Genomic DNA, 24,332 nt, shown 5'->3' on the forward strand with positions numbered 1-24,332 from the left:
ATATAACGAAGAGGACGGGGCTTAGAGGATGCAGCCTCTAAATAAGGCATTATCTGTCTTTATTTCACCAATACTTTAAGAAGAATGAATGAATGAACGTGTGCTATAGCTCTGTTAGCTCATAGCTGCTGTGTTGTTGTTATTGGCGGCTATCGGGGGGCTTATAGAGGGATTTCTACACACTCGTCAACTGGGATGACGTCATCGACGCCCGCCGCTGCAGAACAGAAATAAGGTCCAGGTTTAAAAATACCGGATTCCCCTTTAAGTTGCTTTCATTTTGAAGCTCGTATTAGTGAACTTCTGGTTAAATGTGTCTGACTTCACCTTCTCTCTGACGAGCACATTGACGAACCGCCCATCACTGATGTCCCGCCTGCTCCGCTGTGATTGGTCAGAGCCAGAAGGAACAGGAACAGGGTGGGGCAGCTGGGACAAAGGGGGCGTGGAAAAGGCTTCTTCCTGTGGTGGACGGCACCATGGCAGGGCACGCCTGAAGCGCCGCCATCTTGGTACAGGGCTAGCAGAGGCAGCGGTGCATGAACTTACAAAGGAAAGAGGGACTCCTCAACATTAAAGTAGAATTATTCGCTGAATATCGGACCGGTTTCCAAACGTATTGATTTGTTAGAAATGTCACACGTGTAGCTATGATACAGGGTGCTTGGATGTTTAAAAAATGCTGGTTTTACCGCCCAATTAGAAATTCTACTTAATGTTGTCAGCAGACGAACGTCTGACGAAAGACTGAAAAGATGCCGGACTTCTGTGCCGCCTATGGATGCTCGAACGAGCGGAGCACACAAACCAGAGCTCGTGGGATCACTTTTCACAGGTAAGCTGGGATCATCTGGTCCTGCAGATGTTTCCCTGCTCCAACACAGCTGATCCAGATCGATGCCTCATCAGCTGGTTTGTTCAGAACTAACACTATTTTTAAAGAGACCCATTTAATCTGAATTAAATTAAATTAAATTAAATTCAAGATGAGCTTACATTTTCGAAAATGTCTCACTTTCAACATCTGAAAGGTTTCTGTTGTGAATAAGATTGTTTTATGAGATTTATCTGGTTTTATTTATATCTTTTACATCCTCTTAACCTTTTTATATTTACCTAAGTTCCAGTCCGGGTTCTTCTATCCATGATATAACCAGCTTCAAAAAAGCAGACCCGGACTGGACTTTATTAGCTCGATTAGATGGAATTATTTTTTGTTCTTGACGTTTCTCACCTTTTCAGGTTTCCCAAAGACAGCAGTTTGAAGAGACAATGGCAACGGGCAGTGAGGCGGAAAGGGTTCGTGGCCACCGAGCGGTCTTTGCTCTGCAGTGAGCACTTCGTGCCAGAAGACTTTGACAGAACAGGCCAAATTGTCCGGCTGAGACAAGGAGTCAAACCATCTGTCTTTAACTTCCCGGGTCATGTACGGAAGGTTTGTGCGCCATTAGGCTAAAGATTTCATGAATTTCTGATCCATGTGTCCATGAAAGCCTTTAATAGCTACATAAGGCCTCCATTTTTAAGCTTCTTTTCTGTCTGCATGTTTAAGAATAAAGTAAAGGACACTTTCCGATGCTAAAAACCTTTTTTTAAAATGTTGTGCCATAAAGAAAGTATCATCAAGGACAACACAAGCTTCCAGGAAAGCAGAGGAAAGCCTTCCGGTGGAGCCGCCTCAGCGTGTTGCTGAAGCTAAACCTCACTCTAATGATGTGAGTATCTGCATGTAATATTATTCCAACAGCATCAAGGCCCGGGTCATATTAAAACCTGGGTCACTCTCATTTTAGACACATTAAAACATGCTGTAGTGAGTCAGTTTAGCTCATATTCAGGGTGCAAACAGTGGGGCTGAGGGATGAAATTAAGAATGAGTCATAAACATCAGTTCAGTTTATTTATAAAGCGCCAGATTACAACAAATGTCATCTCAAGGCACTTAAATAATATAGTCCAATTCAAGCCAATTGGAATTAAATTCATTGTAATCATAATCCAATTAATTCATATGGAGCCAATTCAAAAATAATATCCGAGCTAAGGAAACCAACAGATTGGACCGAAACTTGTCTTCAGTCCAATCTCCCGTCCTGAGCCTGAGGGACTGTGGAAAGGAACGACTCCCTTTAACAGGAAGAAACCTCTGGCAGAACCAGAACCAGGAAGAAACCTCTGGCAGAACCAGAACCAGGAAGAAACCTCTGGCAGAACCAGAACCAGGAAGAAACCTCTGGCAGAACCAGAACCAGGAAGGGTGGCCATCCGCCTCGACCAGCTGGGGTTTGAGAAGACAGAAAAGAGGGAAAAGAGGGGGGAAAAACACCATAACACCATCCAAAGGATACCTGCTGGAACAGGGAAACACAAGTTAATAACCACAATAATGTCACATGGACATAAAATCATTTGAGAAATTAAACAGGAGGAAAAAGAGAGCAAAGTGAGGAAAGGTGTGACAGATGAGCTCCCCCAGCAGGCTGGGCATATAGCAGCAGAACTATGGGATGTTACCTGAGCCACCCTTAACTAAGCTTTTTAAAAAAGGAAAGTTTTAAAAGCTTTAAAAAAGGAAAGTTTTAAAAGCTTTAAAAAAGGAAGGTTTTAAGCCTGATCTTAAAAATGCTTCCCGGACATTTACTGGCAGCTTATTCCACAGAGAGGAGCCTGATAACTGAAGGCTCTGCCTCCCATATTTTTCCTCTAGGACCACAGTTATGCTTTGCCTGCTTCTCCCACGGTTCTGAAGGCCAGACTTAGGGCAGCTCTGGCCCGAGTGGAGAGTCTGGTGCGGGAGAAGAGGAACAGCATGGTCCGGGAGCGACGGGCGCAGAAAAACGTGCACGCTCTTCAGGAGGATCTGAGGGAGAAGAACCTCATGAATGAGGAGCTGAAAGACCGACTCGAATGCTACTCGGGTAAAATGGAAATGCTCATTTGGATATTCCTTACAGGGAATTTCTGTGTTAAACTCTCTCTTCTTGTTTAAAGGGGGCGCGCTCATGAGTTCGTGCTCGCTGCGTTTCAGATCAGGCGCTCGTGCGCTGTGTGCCGGGCCAGCCTGGTGACAGACGCCGTACCCTCGCCTGATGAGAGCCGCTTGGGCTGACGATTCCACCCGAAGGCTCAGGGCTGAGAGCAGCAGAGCGGCTGATTCTCCAGGTCCGCTCGGGCCGAGCTGCTCGGGAGGCAGCGGTCGTGCACGTTTGCTTTCAGGCTGCAGCACATGGCAGAACCGACCTGACTGAAATACCAGAGGCAGCGCAGGAAGGAATCTGTGCGGAACGGGTCTCTGTCACGGGTTTCAGCTCCGGTTCAGCCCCAAGGCTGGAATACACTCCTGTAAATGGTTTTCTGGGGATTTTGTGAATGTTCTTGTTCTTTCCTTGAATATTTCTGCCACTTACCGGCTCTCACACCAACAGCGTCTTGAGCGGCCAGCCGCCATTTATTTTCAGTGTAAGTCGGCGTGGAAAGTTAAGAGGCTCAACTTTATGCAAATGAGCAGCGATGTGACACAGAAGAAACCGGGAAAACCATGGAGGAGAAACTTATAGTTGCAAGAACCGATGTATAGATGGATTATTATAAATGCCAGCTATTTGGAAGCCCCGCCCCCGCTTCGGCAGCAGAGGCGCCGGGTTGTGAGCGACCACGGCTGCTCAAGGCGCTTTTGGGGTGAGCCTTCTGCTCATTTAAAGAACCTGTGTGAATATTTGGAATCAATCTAATCACTTTATTCATAAATTCATCTTCAGAAAGGGTAGAGGCTGCAGATCCTGTGTCTACTGTGATAATAATTATTATTATTACACTCAAACGCGATGTTTACCCTTAAAGTGATGCTTTAAATGAAGACCTGGATACACCTGAACGTTTTCTGGCTTCTTTTCATCAAACCTCATTAAAATAACTCGCCAACTGAGGGATTTCTGATCACTTTTATTGTGTAGAAACACCTTTCCTCCATTGATGTGATGTACTGGAGGAGCGACTGTTCCAAGATGGCCGCCCTGAAGGCCCCCCCCCCCCTGCGGTATATGGACAGCACAGTTCATGAGTGTCTGCATGCGTGAGGAAAAGCCTAAAATAGGAAAACTAAAAGCTTGGCTTTATGTTTCTTCTCGTGCTTCAGTCTCCACTTCAGAGCTTTTATAGGTGAAGTATATCACATGTTAGACTCCTGCCCCAAAATATCCTGAATATGTGTAAATAAGTTAAGATGGTGTGAAATATATGAATAAAAACAGAATTCAGTTATCTGCAAATCTCATAAACCAAAGTTATTCACAACAGAAACCTATCAGATGTTGAAAGTGAGACATTTTCATCTTCAATCTGACGGCAGCAGCGTGTCTCATATATATTGGGACGGGTCCAAGTTTCCCACAGTGTAGCATCCCCTCTTCTTTTAACAACATCTGTAAACATCTGGAACTGAGGAGACCAGCTGCTGGACCTTTGGCAGAGGAATATTGTCCCATTCCTGTCTGATGGAGGGTTCCAGCTGCTCAGCTGTCCTGGGTCTTCTTTGCTGTTTCAGATGTTTTCAGGTGGTGAAACATCTGGACTGCAGCAGGTGAGTGCAGCAGCTGGACTCTAGAAACATCTGGACTGCAGCAGGTCAGTGCAGCAGCTGGACTCTTGAAACATCTGGACTGCAGCAGGTCAGTCCAGCAGCTGGACTCTAGAAACATCTGGACTGCAGCAGGTCAGTGCAGCAGCTGGACTCTTGAAACATCTGGACTGCAGCAGGTCAGTGCAGCAGCTGGACTCTTGAAACATCTGGACTGCAGCAGGTCAGTGCAGCAGCTGGACTCTTGAAACATCTGGACTGCAGCAGGTCGGTCCAGCAGCTGGACTCTTGAAACATCTGGACTGCAGCAGGTCGGTCCAGCAGCTGGACTCTTGAAACATCTGGACCGCAGCAGCAGGTCAGTCCAGCAGCTGGACTCTCGAAACATCTGGACTGCAGCAGCTCAGTCCAGCAGCTGGACTCTTGAAACATCTGGACCGCAGCAGCTCAGTTCAGCAGCCGGACTCTTGAAACATCTGGACCGCAGCAGCTCAGTCCAGCAGCTGGACTCTTGAAACATCTGGACCGCAGCAGGTCAGTCCAGCAGCTGGACTCTTGAAACATCTGGACCGCAGCAGCAGGTCAGTCCAGCAGCTGGACTCTTGAAACATCTGGACCGCAGCAGGTCAGTCCAGCAGCTGGACTCTTGAAACATCTGGACTGCAGCAGGTCGGTCCAGCAGCAGGACTCTTGAAACATCTGGACCGCAGCAGGTCAGTCCAGCAGCTGGACTCTTGAAACATCTGGACTGCAGCAGGTCAGTCCAGCAGCTGGACTCTTGAAACATCTGGACTGCAGCAGGTCAGTCCAGCAGCTGGACTCTTGAAACATCTGGACTGCAGCAGGTCGGTCCAGCAGCCGGACTCTTCTGCTGGAACAGATGCAGGATGTGGTTTAACTTTGTCCTGCTGAAATATTTCAGGCTTTACCTGAAGAAGCTGCAGATGTTGCTCTAAAACCTGTTTGTACCTTTCAGCTTTGATGGAGCCTTTCCAGATGTGCATGTTTCCAGTTCCAGAGGCACTAATGCCCCCCCACATACCGTCAGAGATGCAGGCTTTGAACTGAGAGCTGATAACCAGCTGGATGCTCCCTCTCCTCTTTAGTCTGGAGGACGCAGCCTCAGGTTCTGATCCATCTGACCCCAGAACAGTTTCTCACTCTGCTTCGGTCCATTTTAATGAGCTTCGGTCCAGAGAAGACGGCAGAGTTCCTGGATCATGTCCACATGTGGCTTCTTCTCTGCCTGATGGAGCTTTAACCTGCATCTGTGGATGTTACGCTGAGCTGTGCCCACAGGCAGTGATTCCTGGACAGAACCGGGTCTGATTTTAATGCAGAGCTGCCTGAAGATCTCTGAATCTTTTGATGAGATCATGTTCTGTAGATGATGGAACATTCAGTCATCACAATTTCACATTGAGGGAGTTTCCTGAACGTGTTTCTTGATTTGTTGACAGGTCTTTGCACCTCTGTCCATCTTTACTTCTGTTATTCACCTGTTTCTAACATGCTCCTCCAGCTGTTTCAGTCTTTTTCTGACACCTATTGCTGCCATCAAATTCAAGAAGAGCTCCTACTTTTCATTAAATGTCTGTTAAAACATTTGATTTGTTTTCTATTAGTTAATGAGATTTATTTACATTTTACACAGCATCCCTTCTTCAGAACTGGAGTTATATGAAGACCAAATACTGTCTGGACTGGTTCAGAGTTGTAGATAAAACAGCTGCTCGTCATGTATAAATCACAGTTTTAATATGTATAAAAACAACAAAGAAAACGCACACTGACAGGACACGGATGTTCTATACATGAGGAGTCCTACAGAGACGGAGGATGTGAGATCTCTACTTCTTCGCAGTTTCAGCCGGTGATCCAAACTGAGTCGGCTCCCTGTGGTGCTGGTCTGGTTTAGGAAAGAGTCTGCACACCAAACATGATGCTCACTCACAATCTGTACACAACATGAGGATTTATGTCTCTTCGTATGAGCTTATCTCCACAAATGTACACGGCAGTGCTCAGTCCAGCCCTCCGACATCGTGCTGTTTGTAGGACTGTGAGACCAGGCTCCCTGCAGGGAAAAACACACCGTCAGAGACGCACAAAAGGCGCTGCGACCACGCTAACATCTGGAGACATGAGACACCAGAGGAAGACTAACAACTCACCTGGTAAAAATCAACAGTCAGCTCTTACTCACCACTGAGCTGAAAACTCTCCTAATCACAGTTAAATCACATCTTATTGAACTGTGAATTAAAGGGGAACTCCGGTATTTTTAAACCTTATTTCTGGCATGAAATACGTTCATCTACTCACTGAGAACAGTTTGGTGAAAGTCTGCGTCCTTCGGAAGATATTTAGATAACTGGAGATCCATATAACGGAGTGAACGGGGCTTAGAGGATGCAGCCTCTAAATAAGGCATTATCTGTCTTTATTTCACCAATACTTTAAGAAGAATGAATGAATGAACGTGTGCTATAGCTCTGTTAGCTCATAGCTGCTGTTATGTGGCTACTTGCAGCTATAGGAGAGCTAACGGAGGGATTTCTACTCAGGCACTCTGCTGGGACCACTTCATAGGGTGCTGGGGGCTAGCTTAGTTATCAGTAAAGATTAATGATTATCCAAGGACAGTTGTTATTATTCAAAAGAACTATCAATGAAACTCATTAATTACAGGGCACCACAGCATGGCTGCAGCACAGCTCATTCACTCCGGTAAGAACGTCCATCTTACTCAAAGTCGTCGTTCACGTTGTCTAAATCTGATAAATATCCTGCCATGTTGCACAAAACTATCAGCAGCAAACTCTGTGTGAAGTTAGCCGACTGTCACAGAGCACGGAGTGAATAAACTGTGCTGCAGGGGGGCGTGTGGATGAAGTGGTCCCAGTAGAGTGCCTGTGTAGAAATCCCTCCGTTAGCTCTCCTATAGCTGCAAGTAGCCACATAACAGCAGCTATGAGCTAACAGAGCTATAGCACACGTTCATTCATTCATTCTTCTTAAAGTATTGGTGAAATAAAGACAGATAATGCCTTATTTAGAGGCTGCATCCTCTAAGCCCCGTTCTCTCCGTTATATGGATCTCCAGTTATCTAAATATCTTCCGAAGGACGCCGACTTTCACCAAACTGTTCTCGGTGAGTAGATGAACGTATTTCATGCCAGAAATAAGGTTTAAAAATACCGGAGTTCCCCTTTAAAGTCAAATATAAAAAGTGGAGCTAATAAGGCCAAGGCACGTCCACACGGACCTCATCAGTTTAAACCAGACAAAGTCTCAGGCCTCTATTCATTGAACATAAGTTCGCTGTCACAGAACTTCTAATGGAGGTAAAAACGATGAATATCAAACACATGGTCACACACACTGAAACGGAGAGAAGACGACACCTGAGCAGCACTGCTGCAGGTGAACATTCACGTCACACAAGAAGCCCACGGAGCGAGGCGGGGGAGGGAGCAGGAGGGTCAAAGGCCAAGCAGGAAGTAGACGTAGAGTAGTCGGCTATCCCGCTAGAAAACAAGCTAAACCAAATCCACATCAACATCAAAACATCTGCACACCACAGCCCAACTTCACCCAATTCCAACAAGAGCAACTTATTCAGAGTGGGGCTGCGGTTAGCAGAGGTTACAGCAGGAGAAAGCCACAGTCTGGGGGGGGAGGATCGCTGTTTTGGCTCCGAATGGCTTTTTTTTTTATTGCCAATACTGGTGTAATGTATTTTTTACATTTAGGTCAGCATGTAAATGTCGTTCTTTTTATTTCTGCATGCTGAAACAGTCTGAAACTGGCAGATGAATCCTCTGCTGGGGTCTGCAGAAGAACATTTACTCTCCTCCAGAACGCTTTTCCACGAGTTTCGGCTCGCTGAGCAGCTGGCGCTGTGCTTCTGAACGCTTACCTCAGATGTCATCACAACGATATTCAGGATGAGTTAAACAAAGAGATGTTTCGTGTATCTGAAAGAGGATCTTTGTTAACGGCAGACGAGCTCCAATCTGGACGGTCTGATCTTTTAATTTATCCTTTCGGTATTTGACCAAATATCTGTTGGGATGAAAAACTGTGCGTGTTCTGATCTCCAGACTGTGGCTTTGCAGCGGGCGGCTCTCCGTCAGAGCTGTGTGGTTAGGGGCGGGGGGGTTGGCAGCAGTACAGGGTAGGGTTGGGGTGAATTGGAAAGGGGTCGGGCTGGTAAGGTGTCAGTGAGACTAACAGGGCAGCATGGCTAGCAGAGCTCCCACACTCAGCAGCAGCAGCAGCATGCTTACCTGTGGCCAGGCCCCCCTCTGACCTGCCCTTCATCCCTCCTCCTCCTCCTCCTCCTGCTCCACCTCCTCCTCCACCTCCTGGAGCAGAGCCGCCCAGGGCTTCGGGCAGCACAGGGAAGGAGGGCCGTTCGCCCCTGTAGGGCTTGGGCCTGAAGGGGAAGTCTTTGTCTTTACCTTTGGAGCCTTTGGGCCGGCCTGCTGTCTTCTTCTTGGACTTGCCGTCCCCCTTCACACCCAGTAGGGGGTGCAGCTCTGAGGGCAGAGGAGGTGGAAACGTGATCATCGATCAGCTCTGGAGCCGCGACCCGATACAAAAAGATCAGACACATCTCTGGTCTGACATAACAGGACAAACTGGAGTAAACATCTGTCTTTAAACAGAGTAAATGAGAAGAACTCAGAGGCGAGTAAAGAGCAAGCTGCTCCCAGCTTGGTGCTGTGGAAATGAACGTGATAAAGATAAACATGGGGAATGTAAATCCAAACGGAATAAATGGTCCCTGCTCTCAGTTATCTGCAGATGTCAGACATCATTCGGCTCTTCTCACCGTCACTGGGCACCCCCTGCAGCTCAATGGTGGTGGTGCGAGCCTTCTTCTTGGCTGGACCTCCTTCAGATGAAGGCTGTCGCTGCTTCTTGTCTCCACCGGTCAAAGCCTCCTCTGGAGCTCCACCCTGGACTGAGGCTTCCGGCGGAGGACCAAAGGGGTTCTCCTCCGGATCCTCCACCTCAGGGGCAATGGGCAGGTACAGCAGGGCCTTGTAGTCCTCCATCTCCTCATCACTATAAGAGGTACATGTCCCACACTGATAAGAACGATCATCTTCACTCGTTTTGTTATTTGCAGAAGCAACAAACTCTGAGGTGGTTCCATGTAGGTAATAAAACAATCAAATTAATTCTGTATCTGAGGACTAACGTAATAAAGCTCAAATCAGACTCATGAACTGAAGAGGCTGGTGTCAGTCATAGCAGAGTGACAGGACTGGTGCAAATACAAAGATTTCTGCCATTCAGGAGGTGAAAAGATGACTGAGTGCCGAACTAGCATCAAGCTAGTTTCTGTCACTAAAAAGTGAGACTAAAAAAGGTTTTAATCATTCAAAGACGCCATCAGAGTAACTTTGAAGACTCGGAGCTAATAACTTTGGTAACTATTGTGTCATACCTGCTGCAGAAAGCAACTATGGGATCAACAGAAGTCACGTCTACTTCTTCATCCTCTGCAGCGTCTGCTCCTGCAAAACGACAACAAGAGACATGACGAGAAAGCAGGTAAAACCACCACTTCTTCTTCTTTTGTCCTCCACTTGTCCAGTTTCCTCAAATGTTTTAAGGACACACTGCACACCATGCTGAGATATGCCAAGTTTTCAGCTAATAGCTCTTTGGGAATCACCTTGTTGCTGCAGAAATCCTATTTTCTGTCTGTCAAACTGTGTTTTCTTTGCTGTTTTTCATAGATGCAGCTAAATAAATGGGAACAAATGATGTGTCTTTGTGACAAAGTGCCTAAAGATCCAGTTTAAAATGGCTTCTTTGCTAAGTTGTCTGTTCTGTGTGGACACAACACTGGTTCATCCCTTGAGTTAGGAGCCTTTTTTCTGCCTGAATGCTTCAAAGCTCAGAGTTAAGTGGCTTAACAAAGAAAAAACACTCAGGTACAAGGACTGAAAATGAGGGAAAAAAGCAGAAAATGTCCAAAGAAAAACTCTGAAAGAGCTTCAGAAAGCTGCAGAATTATTCATCAAGATCATTTAAAAGGATTCCAGGGAAGTCAGGCTGCCTGGAAAGAGGAGGTGAATAAAGACATTTGCACAGTAACCTTCTCTGAACCAGAACTCTACATGTGTTTCTTACCCATCTGCTCAGGTTCACTCTTGTCCTCGTCCTCGATGTCAAACTCTGACTCCCGCTCTTCGTACTCCACGTTCTCATCCAGCTCTTTAAAGTCTGGAGCAAAGGCGCTCCAGTTTTCCTGCAACACACCGAACATTCACATATTCATGACCACAAAACACCAAGTTGTATCAACTCAGCTGCTACGGTGGGAGGAAGCTCAGAGCTAAGCTAAGCTAAGCTAAGCTACGCTACGCTACTGAACTAAACTAAACTAAACTAAACTATAAGTTCATCTCAGAGCTGCTGAACTGAACTAAACTAAACTAAACTGAACTAAACTAAACTAAACTGAACTGAACTGAACTGAACTAAACTGAACTGAACTGAACAATAAGTTCATCTCAGAGCTGCGTTGAACTGAACTGAACTAAACTAAACTAAACTAAACTAAACTAAACTAAACTGAACTGAACTGAACTGAACAATAAGTTCATCTCAGAGCTGCGTTGAACTGAACTGAACTGAACTAAACTGAACAATAAGTTCATCTCAGAGCTGCGTTGAACTGAACTGAACTAAACTGAACTAAACAATAAGTTCATCTCAGAGCTGCGTTGAACTGAACTGAACTGAACTGAACTAAACTAAACTAAACTGAACTGAACAATAAGTTCATCTCAGAGCTGCGTTGAACTGAACTGAACTGAACTAAACTAAACTAAACTAAACTAAACTGAACTAAACTGAACTGAACAATAAGTTCATCTCAGAGCTGCGTTGAACTGAACTGAACTGAACTGAACTAAACTAAACTAAACTAAACTGAACTGAACTGAACAATAAGTTCATCTCAGAGCTGCGTTGAACTGAACTGAACTAAACTGAACTGAACAATAAGTTCATCTCAGAGCTGCGTTGAACTGAACTGAACTGAACTAAACTGAACTGAACTGAACTGAAGAATAAGTTCATCTCAGAGCTGAAGAAGCCTCTGCCTGAACACACTTCTTCTTCTAACAATCAGCTCCAGGGGCATCAGAGCAGTCCCCAGCACAGAGCCAGCCTTCTTTATCAGTTTGTTCAGTTTCTTTGAGTCTCTGGCTCTGATGCTGCAAAGCAGACTGACAGAAGAAGGACCTAAGTTTCCTTAAGAGGTAAAGTCCTCCACCTCTTCTTCAAGGATGGAGACAGTGTTTGACTTAATCCTACTTCTCTTAAAATCCCAAATCATCTCTTTTGTCTTGTTCACATTCAAGATGAGGCGATTGATGCCACAAAGTTCCCTGAACTCAGCCTCAGGTCCATCCCTGATACAGCCAACAACTGCAGAGTGTTTCTGGAGATGACTGGAAGTCTGAGGTGTGCAGAGTTAAGAGAAAAGGTGGGAGTACGGCCCCCTGTGGTGCTGCTGACCACCTTCTCAGACACACACCCCTTCAGGTGGTGAAAAAGGTTGAATTAACCATGGACATGTGTATTTGAAGCTGAATCTGTCACGTACCACTTGGTTCTGAGCCCAGATGGACACCACTCCACTGGAGATGGAGGCAATGATCGGTCGAACAGGATGCCACTGGAAAGAGGACAGATCAGTGTAAAAAAAAGCCGATTCTAAACATTTCGTCATTTCAAAGTGACTGAAAACACACAGGCGGAGTGTTTTTGATCTCTCTGTGGAGTACTGCTGAGCCAGAATGTCTTTGCATCCTTACAGCGACATCCAGCAGCAGCTCTCCTCTGGTTCCGTGCAGGATCTTCACCAGGTTGCCGATGCTCTTCTCCCAGATGTAGAGGGCGTGCTGCCTGGCTGAACCGGCCACTATGTACTCGCCATCGCCAGAGAAGCAGCAGCGCTTCCACGGAGTCCTAAAGAAACACCACGGGAGGACATGATTGGATGTAAGGAACCAGCAAAGACAAAGTCTTTTTAAATCAGCTCATTTTACAGAAAACACCAAATCAAAGTTAAATCAAGTTAAACAGAACAGCATTTAACCCCAGGTGTGGCTGTACCTGTTGACCAGGTCCTGTAGCTTCTGCATGGGTTCTGGCTCACCGTCCCGGCCACAGGTCAGGATCTCTCTGCCGTCGTACACCCTGATGATCCGGTCTGCTGTGTTTATGAGGAAGCAACTGCAGAGACAAGGAGAAAGAAGAGGGAGTCACGCTGCGTCACCGGTGAGAGACAGAGTGGGAGTTTCATCATTTCATCCAGGTTCCCGTTGCCTCTCACCTGCCCTTGCGTGCAAATTCGATGGACTTGATGGCGGTGGTGTTGCTGGTGCCAGTCGTAACTCTGAAAGACGCCACCAGCTCCTGAGTGTTTGTGTTCAACACCAGGATCTGCAACCGAGAAACAACGCTGAAGACCGCAGCAAAAACCCTTCATAACACACGAGAACGGTTTGGAGTGTAAAATACGACAGGAGGGAGACATCCTCAAACCTTATCGGATCCCAATTCTACGCAGAGAAAAGGAAGAGTTCATTAAAGCTGACCTTTCCTTTGGCATTCCCAGTGTAAATGTACTCTCCTCGCCTATCGAAAGCCGCCACCACATTCAGGTCCGAGTCATCGTCCACAGGCAGGACGACGTGTTTGGAGTCCGAAAGCGTCAGCAGGACTGGGGCCGACTTCATGGGACACACCAGCACCTTGTCCCTGAAACACAAACACAAGAACTTTGTGGTGTGAGATGCACCCGACGAATAACTGACAGAAAAACCCTCACGGGGCCTCCCTGCTTTGCAGGTCCCTCACATGTCTCTTGGGTGGCACTGAAGTTTCAAGATGGGTGAAGGAAAGCGGAACCTCTGGTCGCAGTCTCCAGTCAGGACGTCCCACTGTGAGACGATGTTGTCTGTGGAGGCGCTCACCAGTTTGTGGCCGTCTCGACTCCAACTGGAAACAAAAACACAAAGCACCTCAGCCCCGGCTGTTTGTGATGTAGGCCCGTCTTAAATGTCAAGTCAGTTATTCAAACAACCCAACTGTTAACCTGCAGTTAGTGATTTTCTACGGATACCAGAAGCTGGAACAAAGGCAAATCTTCTATTTCTTGGATCTTGAAGAGGTTTCGCCTCTCATCCGAAAAGCTTCTTCAGTTTTAAACTAGAGCTAAAACTAAGAAATAGAAGTCCAGCTGCCTTTATCCGAGCTCTCAGGATTACCCTGACCTGGATGAATCTACACCAACAAATCAGAATACAAGGAAGGTTGGGAACTACTGCTTAGAAAACAGAACTTATGAGCCAGAATCCCATCACTTTTTCTGGATCTGATGACAGAAGCAGAACGCAGAAGCAGGGCTTTAAGTGTTGGTACCAAAAGCTGGCTGTAAAATGTGGTTATTTGCTAATTCATGACAGGCAGAAGAAGTAATTGCGTAGCTGTTTTAATGTTAACAAAGATGCTAATATAGCAGCATTTTCACCATAAGGTTTTTTTGTTGTTTGGACCACAGGAACCTGGTTCTGGACAGAGTTCTGGGGAGACGTTCAGCCCCAGAAGAGCTCTGATAGGAAGGTAGTAAGTTTGAGACCACCAAGAAACTTCAGGGTGGGGCTTGCAGCACTGAACGTTTCGACTGGAGCCATATTATCAGTATTTTGTTTTTCTGCCTCAGTTACTTCCTGTTTAACATCCACAACAACTTGTAAAATACGTTAACTAAAAGTTAACAGTTTTAACTGAACAATGACTATAATACAGACGTTTCATTTGTCCATAAACCTCTGATCCCTGCTTGATTCGCAGCAGTTAGTTGCCCTCAGTGAGAAACTGTGTGCTGACCAAAGTAAGATGACGAGTCTCACCATAACGAGCAAACTGGGTGGATGTGTGCGCTGATGATTTTGGCAATCCCTCGTGTGAGGAAGTCCCAGATGACAATCCGGCCATCGTTGCACCCCACAGCCAGCAGGGTGCCCCAACGGTTGAAGGTGCAGGTGAGAGCCATGCTGATACAGTCCAGAGTGCCATCTGCTTCCTATCAACAAACACACAATGAACACAACTAACACCAAGTTGTGCTGGACTTGAGACAATAAACTGAGTCACAAACTGTGTGAAAATGTGCAAATGTCTCACGTGAACTTTAAAATCTGGTGACTTACCTCTGGATAGTTCTGCCCGAATGATTCTACGAGACAAGCAACAAAGAGATTTATTAAGAACGGCTACAAATATAAAAACATACATGAGACAGCTTGAATGAAAACTCCTCAAACTGACACTCAGAGGTGTCTGTGTCTCAGTATTTGGTCAGATGGGAATCTGAGAAGTAACCTGAAGTTACCCCACAGGGTAAACATTATTACTAACACTACTGGCATGACGTGAACGGGACTAATTTGGATTAATTAATATGATTTTTAATGGATCACAATTGGCTTGAATTGGAATGTGTCATGAGAACACATTTGTTGTGATTTTGTAATAAATAAATAGAATTTCATTCAATCTAAATGATTCAGACGATACGCAGTAATACACAAGCCCTCGTGTTTCTCTGGCTTTGGTTGGAACTGAATTACTTTTTACATGTGAAGCCTTTTCCACACGTGCACACACTGGATGCTCCACAGCAAGAATATGTGAGAACGGATGACATCAAACATCCCTGCGGGTTAAACTTTATCCATCTGATGGTTAAGTCTACTATTTGGTTCTAATAAAAAAAGAAAAAGACAATTTATTTCTGCAGTGTTGAATATTCACCAGGAAAAAAAGTATAAAAATGAATTAAGATCAAAATCATTTCTCCTTTAAATAACTTTTAAATCAGTTCTAATTTTTAAAAGTTTCTATTAATCAACATCTAAAATATAGTATTTCTATTTACTTCTTTCTCTAATCCCAGAAAATCTAGTAAAAAAACCCAAAACACTTCATTTGAACAAGATATGACACAAAGATTGTTTGCATCCCATTCTGAGATAAAAACAGAAAGGGTTCAGTTTTCACCACTTTTCCAATCAGAATGGCAATTTTAGGACAAAATGGGAATAACTACAAAGCAGCTGTCTCTTTATAGGCTCGGTCTATTATGTATTTAGCAGCTAAAAGCATCGCAGTCTCGTGTATTTATCAATAACTAATCAAATTCTAACCTAACTGATAAATGTATGGAGGCTAACGTTAGCCTACTGCCTCTTCTATGCTTTCATTTCCTGACAAATATTTAAACATTATAAAATCTCAGACTAAAGTTTAGAAACCGGTTCGATGTGAGATGTTTCACATCATTTAAATGAGCGACTGAAATAACTGATATACGTTTTACTTTATTTATAAAGTGGTCGTTATCATGCTAGGCTAACGAATTATGCTAACCATAACAACCGCACAGCGTAAATAATTACGGACAATGAGACGCACAGAAAGTATAGAAATGTCTTTAGGTAATTACCGAGCAGTTCAAGATTCATTGTTGGCCGCTTAAGGATCCAAATTCGTAAAAAAAAAAAAAAAACCTTTTGACTTTACTGAGTATTTTAATTAAATCCACTCGTTTTCATTCACAGCTGCTTCGACTACCGGGAGACTGGCGCCGAGCGTTCAGTGAAGACCCCAAACATTGCGACCGAAGATGTGCCTGAATCAAATTAAAACTTTCTCTCTTTTAATTAAAATAGTCTATTTTTTCTATGTATTTTCAAAATTTCTGTTTATCTATCTATTTCTTTTTTAACACATGTTTTATTTAACTTGATTAAGCTTGATTATTGAAAATACCAACTATAAAACTGATTATGATAGTTTGGGCCCTTTTTGACAATGTTTTTGACGTTGATACAGAACTATTTCCACGTTCTCTGTTTATCGATCTGTATTTTACAAACATGATGCTGTACATTTAGTGGCGGACTTTTCTCTGACTTTTCTTTTACCTGTTAAATATATATATATATATATATATGAGTGTATGTGTGTGTGTTATAATTATCTGTAAACTGCATTTAGATAAATAATTTGTTCACGTCATGCTACAGTTTGTATGAAAAATATAAATGTTTCTCATAAACTGCTTTTTTAAAATCACCTTTAATTGGTTTGCATTATGTGTCATTGAGTTTTAAATACATGAAAGTTGCTGCCAACGTCACAAAGCAATTCTTGAACCTCTGTATTTAATTTTATGACTTGACTATTTGTGATTTTTCGGCATTTAAATATCAGTTTACCTATGTTTTCCTTTGAGTTTGCATTACATTCTTTCACTGGTACAGATATATGACGTTGAGACTACACCGACACGTTTTCACTACAATAAACGCGCCTGCTGCTGATGTAGGAGGATCCGGGGATGTATCCGGAGCTGGAACGTCAACAACCGCCCACAAGCGTTTTCCGGTTTTCACAATAAAGATCCACTGGAGTGTTCTGGCCAAAAAAAGGGCCAGAACAGGTTGCTTTATGAACAAGGAGAGGTGTTTGTTTAGTATGTTTGATTTTTGTCCTCATTGTTTACTCATGATCTCAGTTTGATAGTTTCCAAGTAGAAAATGAACAAGATAAACGGCTAACACTTGTACTCTGAAGTAATGTGTGATCCAAGATAAGCAGACACTCTTAAAGTAGCTCCAATGTTTGTCTCTCCTCCTTATAACGTGCAAATAATCTGTTTTTCTGATAAATTAATCCTTGGCAAGCTTCTGAAAGATCCTGGTAGTTGTTTCATGGAACTTTTCACTGAACCGAAGGCATCTGAGAAAGATAATAAACCCTCAGTCTTCACACAGTAACACAGCTCACTGTCTATACAAGAATCCATGTTCAAATAGTTTAAAATCCAGAAATCACAACACGACTAAACTCACAAGTCAGCACAGATATTTAATTCTTTGTTCTCTGCATGGAAAAATGTTCTATATATAAATGACCTGAAAATGAATAATCCATGCATTGTTTGCAGGGGCCTGTTTTATCATCCTTCAAACATTTTGTGGATTTAGAAAAGAAAATATTATCATTGGGTCACAAAACCCAGCAGTTATTTAACAAAATAAAACACAAAAACATTTCACCAAACACAGCAACAGGTTTACTGATGAAAAACACATATTTCCTCATACTAAACACTGGTTCAGTATCAGTTCTGCCTCCTAAAAGCTTATTCTGAATGAATGGAGTAAAAAGTTCTTTCTGTAGACAGTTAACATGTTAATCCAACACTTTTAGAAGTAGACAAACTGTTATTTTTAAAAGCTCTGATGCCCATCTGATAGAAATATTAAAATACAACTGTAGGCTGCGGTTAGGTGACGTTTGTGTCACGCGTCATTTTAACCGGGGTCGGTTTAAGATGAAGCCTCTGAAGCAAACGTCTCATTTTGTTAAACGCACGTCTCGTCGCCTCCTCGGCTTCCTTCTCTGCAGGAGAAACTAAACGACGAGGATGTTAACACTGGGAATGAAATAAGGAGGGTTTGTTCAGCTGTAGCAGCAAGTTTAAACACTGCAGGTTTTATTTTCTGTATCTACAGTTAGGTGGAAGCGACTCAAACTGGACGAGCATTTAAAGAGGTGCCTGACGCTTTCCAACTCAGCCTGTTTTAGTTTTTAAGGTTAAGAAGGTCAAAGTAGCTACAGTCAGTTCTCATAAAAGTGAAATCAACATTAAAACAGCACAGTTTAAGAGGGAAATCCACGCATTTATGGGCTTTTTTACTCACAGCATCAGTGTAATGTTCAAAGGGTGCAGCAGCTCGATGTAGTCTAACAAAACAGCTCAACTGCACTGAAAAAATGATGTTTTGTCTGTAAAAAACAGACCAAATTAAAGTCACTTTCAGTCATGATGGTTGTGGCATTTTCTCCTCTCAACATATAGTTTCAGTGTCAGAGAATAAAGTTACTTTTATATTTTCTGTTTCATAAATGTCCCAGTTTTATCTGTTTAGGTTACGTCACTATTTCTGTATTTGCAGATCAAACGTCACGAGGAGCCGGTGGATGGAAACCTGCTGACGCGAGGCAGACAAAACCTAAAGAAGAAGACTTTTATTGTGAATGTCCCAAACGGAAGTGTGGCATGCAGTCGCGCGTGTTCTGACTGTGCGTGTACGTGCGTGCGTGCATGTGTTGAAGTCGCCACGTCGGCAGAACCAGCAGAGAGGGAAGAAGCTGCGCAGCGAGTCCGGAGAAGTTGGAAAGCTGCATGTTGATGCGCTGAAAGGCGAGAAAACGCAGAAGAAGACGCCGCTGGCAGCTGGAGCTGCTGTGCCACACTCACAGAAACCAAATCAATAATTTCAGCTGAGTTTGAGGCCCAGACTTCAACAAGCTGCTGCTGTCTCAGGTTTCTCTGCCAGGTGTGTTTGAGAGGAGAAGCTCTGGGAACAATGGTGAAGGTAGGAATCCTCATCCATGCTCAGATGTCACAGTTCAAACTTAATGTAGTTTCAGTGTTCAGGTGTGAGCTGCAGCGTCTTTATGAGGAACACTAACATAGAACAGAGTTTTCTTATGTCTCCTTTAGAAGGTAAGTGTCTTTTTTGTTGTTGGTCTACCATCATTTAAGGGTGGCGTCACTGCCTCCTGCAACTGTTACAAAACTGTGATCCACTGGTGCCAAGAGTGGAAGTAGTTTAAAAATGAGGCTGAACAGAGGCTGCATTCATCAGGAATAATCAGCAGCAGCATTTACTCTAAACCTAAAGGATCCGAGGATGGCAAGAAACAAGCTTTTAACATGATCTGACGGTTAATTTCGCCTGATGAGGGGCTTTTAGGTGCTGGGGGTGAAGAATGGTGTCTGAGTTGCAGCAGAAGAAGAAGGAGGCCTTGTTTCATTTAAATGGTCTCCAGCTGAAAAAGTTTACAGCTCAGTGTTAGGCCACCTCTGACTGCAGCATTTACTCACACTCACGCTGTTGGAGTCACCTGTCAAGCGTTTTTAATACATAAAACATGAGTTTAAAACTGTTCTATTGTGTCAATGTTAAGAGAGAAGAAAAGAAAAGGGAGGAACTTTAGTGGAGTTGGTTTGCCCGCAGATATTTATGAAATGTAACGAGAAGCTCACTAACAAACAGCCTAACAATTGCCTGCGTAATATTGGCTTCACAGTGTGCTAAATATGTCAGATAATTACATGTTGCAACATGATTCTGAGCCCTGCCGGCTGCACTGTAATTTCAATCCATAGTTGAGCTGCAGGCAAACAGAGTTACAGTTTTCCCTTCGTATCGATCACCGAGAAAACCTGCACTTGATTTGCAGAGCAGTAGTAGGAGGATTCAACACCAAAAACCACAATCCTACGAAATTCCTGTGACACTTGATGCCAGAATTTTTTTGGTTTCATAACAAGCGCACACACACAGCGAGACTTCAAGTCTGTTTTACATTCAGGACGTTTTTAAAGGGGATTCATCTTGAACTTGCTGCTCCGACTCAGATTGTAGTGAATCTGAATTAAGTTCTTCTAGAACAAACACCAGAATTATACCCTGCTTAAATCCGCAGATGTTCCACGGACTCTCCACTGGTTTAAAATTACAGACAAACACTTGGGGAGATTGAAACAAAAGACCACAGTGTCTTCAGCTGTAGTCCGTAACACAACTCAGGCCCAAAAACGCTGGATTCCTCATTTCCCATGATGAAAAACGGTGGTAATAACCTGTAGAAAACACTACGCTTGTGTCAGGAATAACAGAACACAACATATTAATCTTTTATTTGTCCATCAGGCTATCAATCAGGATTTCCATTGAGAAAAATGATCTCCGCCTTTCATGTGCATCACAGCTGCTAGCATAAGCAATAGCAACAGCTGCTAGCATAAGCAATAGCATCAGCTGCTAGCATAAGCAATAGCAACAGCTGCTAGCATAAGCAATAGCATCAGCTGCTAGCATAAGCAATAGCATCATCTGCTAGCATAAGCAATACCAACAGCTGCTAGCATAAGCAATAGCATCAGCTGCTACCATAAGCAATAGCATCAGCTGCTAGCATAAGCAATAGCAACAGCTGCTAGCATAAGCAATAGCATCAGCTGCTAGCATAAGCAATAGCATCAGCTGCTAGCATAAGCAATGGCATCAGCTGCTAGCATAAGCAATGGCAACAGCTGCTAGCATAAGAAATAGCAATATAGAAATAGCAAAATCGCCTTTGATTAGCAATGTTGAGTTCATGTGTCTGTCAAGGTGGAAAATTCAGTTTAGAATCAGGGAATAATGTCCAATCAGATTCTGCGTCTTCACTTCCAGGAGAATAACGCGTGCATTATGTCTGGTTTACAGACTGCGCCCTCTAGTGTCGGATGGATGTTTGTGCAGCAGTGAGAAAAGCTTGTTTTTGGAATATTTAACGGCATTAATTAAACCATTAATTTGGTCGGCCTGGTAGTAGTTCTCCTTCACTCCAAACGTTACAGTCTCCAGTTATTTTAACACCAACGTTGGCTTAATGCAACTGAACTTTTCTTTAAATCCGTAGAGATCAGCTTAACTTTCAGGCTGGTACTTTGTTAGCCTGCGCTCTACGTTATCAACCGATAAAACTTTATTTTTATCGTACTTTTCATGCAGATTGAATGTAGCACAAAGTTCTCTCCAGAGTACAGATGTAGTATTAGAAAAAGTCATTTAGAATAATCCACATTACATAAATAGCATCACGCTCCAGCTTCAGTGCACTAAAGGATGCGGTTTTAACTGAGGAAACACTGTCTGGTGTCTCATTTCATAGTTTTAGGAGAGGATAGAGACCAATAAAAGTTGCAAAATTAGTCGAGTCTAAAATTCTACTGAGAAAATTAAATGAAATAATAAAATCTGTTAAAATTTCAATTTAAAAATAGACTAAAAGTAAAATAAACACGAACTAAACTCAGATTTCATGGTTAAACACAGTCAGAAAACTAAAAAAAATTATGCACATTTATCTCATGTGGTCGAGTGAGCAGAAGGTTCTGAATGGACAGAGATTGTTTTAAATTTAAAGTAACATTTAAGAACTGGGGCACAGTTTCCCCCCTGTCGTAACTCAGGTTACATCTCTCCAGTTTTCTTACATTCCTCTGCAATCATTGATGACTTTGTACATTGTTTTTTGTGAGAATCTTAAATCCAAATCTATTTTTTTAACTAACACCTGGAAAAGTGAGACTTTCTCTGATGATGTCATCCATAAAGATAATAAATGAATTGATTAACTGTTCTTTAAAAAGGTTCGATGTAACTCTACATCTCATTTTACCTCTGATTCTGCTTTAATCCTGGTCAGGTTATCAAACTGTTAGATAAACCTCGTTTCCAATCACTGGCTCCAAGAACTCCTGCTCCAGAAGATGAGCTGAGCAGTTTATTTATGCATAAATCTGTGTTTTTGTCATTGCATTGACTGATTTCCAACCTTAGAAGAACATGTTATGGACATTTTTTGAGGTTGTGAAGTTTCCATCAAACAAACTCAATAAGATTTCCTACATTTTGAAGTGTCTCATCAGTGAGGAAGTGTGTGTGTGTCATTCAGAGCGATGACAGTCTGGGGTTTTCCCGTGTTTTCCAGGACGTAAACAACATCAACGTGGAGCCCCAGCCCGGCACCAGCCTGGCCTCGGACGAAGCTGAACCAGCCTACAGCCAGTCACCAGACGGTAAGCACCCTGGGATGTGTCTAAATGCTGAAAATTCAGCAGGGATTATGGTGCAATCTGGGACACGTGTTTTCTGTTGCTATTTAAGAGACACTGGGTGTGTCGGGGGACTGTCTTCGTGTAACAGCAGCCCCAGCTTGCTTTATGCGTCCCTTTTCACCAGTTTAGCCACCCTCTGCAGCCCTCGGTCGCCATGACAGTTCAGCCATCATTAAGTAATTGCAGAAATCAGACTCATGGGAGGTGGTTTGGAGATCTGAGTTTTAAAGAAACGCACACTGTCCTGACAAGGCACCAATAAAACATCAGAGATGCTAAATGTTTTTGTCTCAGCATGTAATAAGTGTAGTTTTATGAAGGAAAGTTTTGTCTTTCAGTCCAAACTGAAGCCTTACAACAAATGTTTTAGGGGTTGCCATGAACTTTAGTACAAATACTTTCTGGTTGTCACAGCAACACAAGTAGGGAAAGGTTCTCCAGACATTTACTGTCATCATAGTTAACTAAAGGCATAGTTCAGGCTCACCCGAGTCAATCCTGCCTTTATACTTCATTAAAAAAAGCAACGTTTTAAGCCTGATCTTAAAGGTAGAGAGGGTGTCTGCTTCCTGAAGCCAAACTAGCAGCTGGTTCCACAGAGAGGGGCCTGATAACTGAAGGCTCTGCCTCCCATTCTGCTTTTAGGGGCCTGATAACTGAAGGCTCTGCCTCCCATTCTGCTTTTAGGGGCCTGATAACTGAAGGCTCTGCCTCCCATTCTGCTTTTAGGGGCCTGATAACTGAAGGCTCTGCCTCCCATTCTGCTTTTAGGGGCCTGATAACTGAAGGCTCTGCCTCCCATTCTGCTTTTAGGGGCCTGATAACTGAAGGCTCTGCCTCCCGTTCTGCTTTTAGGGGCCTGATAACTGAAGGCTCTGCCTCCCATTCTGCTTTTAGGGGCCTGATAACTGAAGGCTCTGCCTCCCATTCTGCTTTTAGGGGCCTGATAACTGAAGGCTCTGCCTCCCATTCTGCTTTTAGGGGCCTGATAACTGAAGGCTCTGCCTCCCATTCTGCTTTTAGGGGCCTGATAACTGAAGGCTCTGCCTCCCATTCTGCTTTTAGGGGCCTGATAACTGAAGGCTCTGCCTCCATTCTGCTTTTAGAAACTCTGGGAGCCACAAGGAAACCTGCAGCCTGAGAGCAAAGTGCTCTGTTGGGGAAATATCCAACTATGAGATCTTTAAGATATGATGGAGCTCGGTCATTAAGAGCTTTATATGTGAGGAGAAGAATCTTAAATTCTATTCTGAATTTAACAGGAAGCCTGTTGAATTCTCATCAGACCCCATTCTCCAACATGGACTCTGGAAGTTAACATTATGCCACCCTAAGCAGTCTAACTAAATGTATGCCGAATGATTTTAAATGGGCCTGATTTGCTCAATGAAAAATATCGGTCCAAACATAGAACCTTGTGGAACTCCGCGACTAAATCTGTTGTGTAAGATTAATTGTTTCAATGGAAAAAAATAGAAACTATTTGATGAATATGACCTAAATCAACCTAATGTGGTTCCTTTTAATCCCAAAAGCATTTCAAAATGTGAAGTTTGCTCTGAGATCTCACAGAACAGGTACACATGAGACTATGCTAATGCTAGCATTAGATTTAGCATCGTGTGCAGAGGTGTTCAGTCCACACCAGCTGAGTAACCAACCGGCTGTCCTATCAGCAGCAACCGTGCAAGAACCCTTTTAAAGAAATTCACTGGACTGATCTGATGATATTCTTCATGTTTTCTTTTAATTTTTAAAGAGTTTGAAGCCTTATGCTTCGATTGGAAGTCGGTTGTCGTCAAATGCAGAATTACAATGTCAGAAGGACTGAAATGAGGTGAATGATTTATTCAGAATGAATTAATTTTGATTTGCATGAATCGTAACAATCCCTTCACTTACTGTGACAGTAAACGACAAAGAAGTTGCTTTAATACTCAAAGAATCCCACAGAAAATCTGCACAAA

General features: G+C 43.5%; 3 protein-coding genes across 5 annotated transcripts in view; 2 read left to right on the top strand and 1 right to left on the bottom strand.

The window, feature by feature from the left end:
- The window catches only part of LOC140302894 (transmembrane protein 263), a 211,661-nt gene that overhangs the window by 185,583 nt on the left and 1,746 nt on the right, over window positions 1-24,332 (top strand). Inside the window, exons 2-3 of the mRNA XM_072381421.1 lie at window positions 18,840-19,066; window positions 22,239-22,326. Coding sequence (XP_072237522.1) covers window positions 19,058-19,066; window positions 22,239-22,326 — 97 coding nt within the window. The 5' untranslated portion in view covers window positions 18,840-19,057. The remainder of the gene's footprint in view (window positions 1-18,839; window positions 19,067-22,238; window positions 22,327-24,332) is intronic.
- Window positions 480-4,227, top strand: LOC140304060 (THAP domain-containing protein 6-like). Of its 2 annotated transcripts, XM_072383070.1 has the most exons (5): window positions 480-835; window positions 1,243-1,435; window positions 1,614-1,715; window positions 2,708-2,918; window positions 3,029-4,227. In XM_072383070.1, the coding sequence occupies exons 1-5, from the start codon at window positions 756-758 to the stop codon at window positions 3,088-3,090; spliced, it is 648 nt and encodes a 215-aa protein (XP_072239171.1). In that variant the 5' UTR covers window positions 480-755; the 3' UTR covers window positions 3,091-4,227. The 2 variants fall into 2 exon arrangements, with proteins under 2 accessions (XP_072239171.1, XP_072239170.1); XM_072383069.1 differs by having other exon boundaries at window positions 2,708-3,092.
- On the bottom strand, window positions 6,333-16,269 carry rbbp5 (retinoblastoma binding protein 5). Of its 2 annotated transcripts, none has more exons than XM_072381414.1 (14): window positions 16,123-16,269; window positions 14,828-14,853; window positions 14,528-14,700; window positions 13,473-13,613; window positions 13,211-13,373; window positions 12,946-13,055; window positions 12,726-12,845; window positions 12,425-12,578; window positions 12,214-12,285; window positions 10,731-10,848; window positions 10,039-10,108; window positions 9,418-9,653; window positions 8,870-9,121; window positions 6,333-6,653 (listed from the first exon to the last, which is right to left on the bottom strand). In XM_072381414.1, exons 1-14 carry the CDS (start codon window positions 16,139-16,141, stop codon window positions 6,601-6,603), a joined length of 1,707 nt encoding a protein of 568 aa, XP_072237515.1. In that variant the 5' UTR covers window positions 16,142-16,269; the 3' UTR covers window positions 6,333-6,600. The 2 variants fall into 2 exon arrangements, with proteins under 2 accessions (XP_072237515.1, XP_072237516.1); XM_072381415.1 differs by having other exon boundaries at window positions 6,335-6,653; window positions 9,044-9,121.

The sequence above is a fragment of the Leuresthes tenuis genome, unplaced genomic scaffold (assembly GCF_036924035.1).
Source record: "Leuresthes tenuis unplaced genomic scaffold, fLeuTen1.0.hap1 SCAF_3, whole genome shotgun sequence".
NCBI classification, from domain to species: domain Eukaryota; kingdom Metazoa; phylum Chordata; class Actinopteri; order Atheriniformes; family Atherinopsidae; genus Leuresthes; species Leuresthes tenuis.

What these genes read in the sequence shown, in the direction of transcription:
- LOC140304060 (XM_072383069.1), top strand. Translation starts at nt 756, where the DNA reads ATGCCGGACTTCTGTGCCGCCTATGGATGCTCGAACGAGCGGAGCACA. An exon ending in CGTGGGATCACTTTTCACAG is followed by an intron (nt 836 to 1,242) that starts GTAAGCTGGGAT and finishes TCACCTTTTCAG; the next exon opens with GTTTCCCAAAGACAGCAGTT. An exon ending in CTAAACCTCACTCTAATGAT is followed by an intron (nt 1,716 to 2,707) that starts GTGAGTATCTGC and finishes TTTTTCCTCTAG; the next exon opens with GACCACAGTTATGCTTTGCC.
- rbbp5 (XM_072381414.1), bottom strand. An exon ending in CTACAGGACCTGGTCAACAG is followed by an intron (nt 12,579 to 12,725) that starts GTACAGCCACAC and finishes GTGTTTCTTTAG; the next exon opens with GACTCCGTGGAAGCGCTGCT. An exon ending in TCTGGGCTCAGAACCAAGTG is followed by an intron (nt 10,849 to 12,213) that starts GTACGTGACAGA and finishes GGTGTGTTGCAG; the next exon opens with GAAAACTGGAGCGCCTTTGC.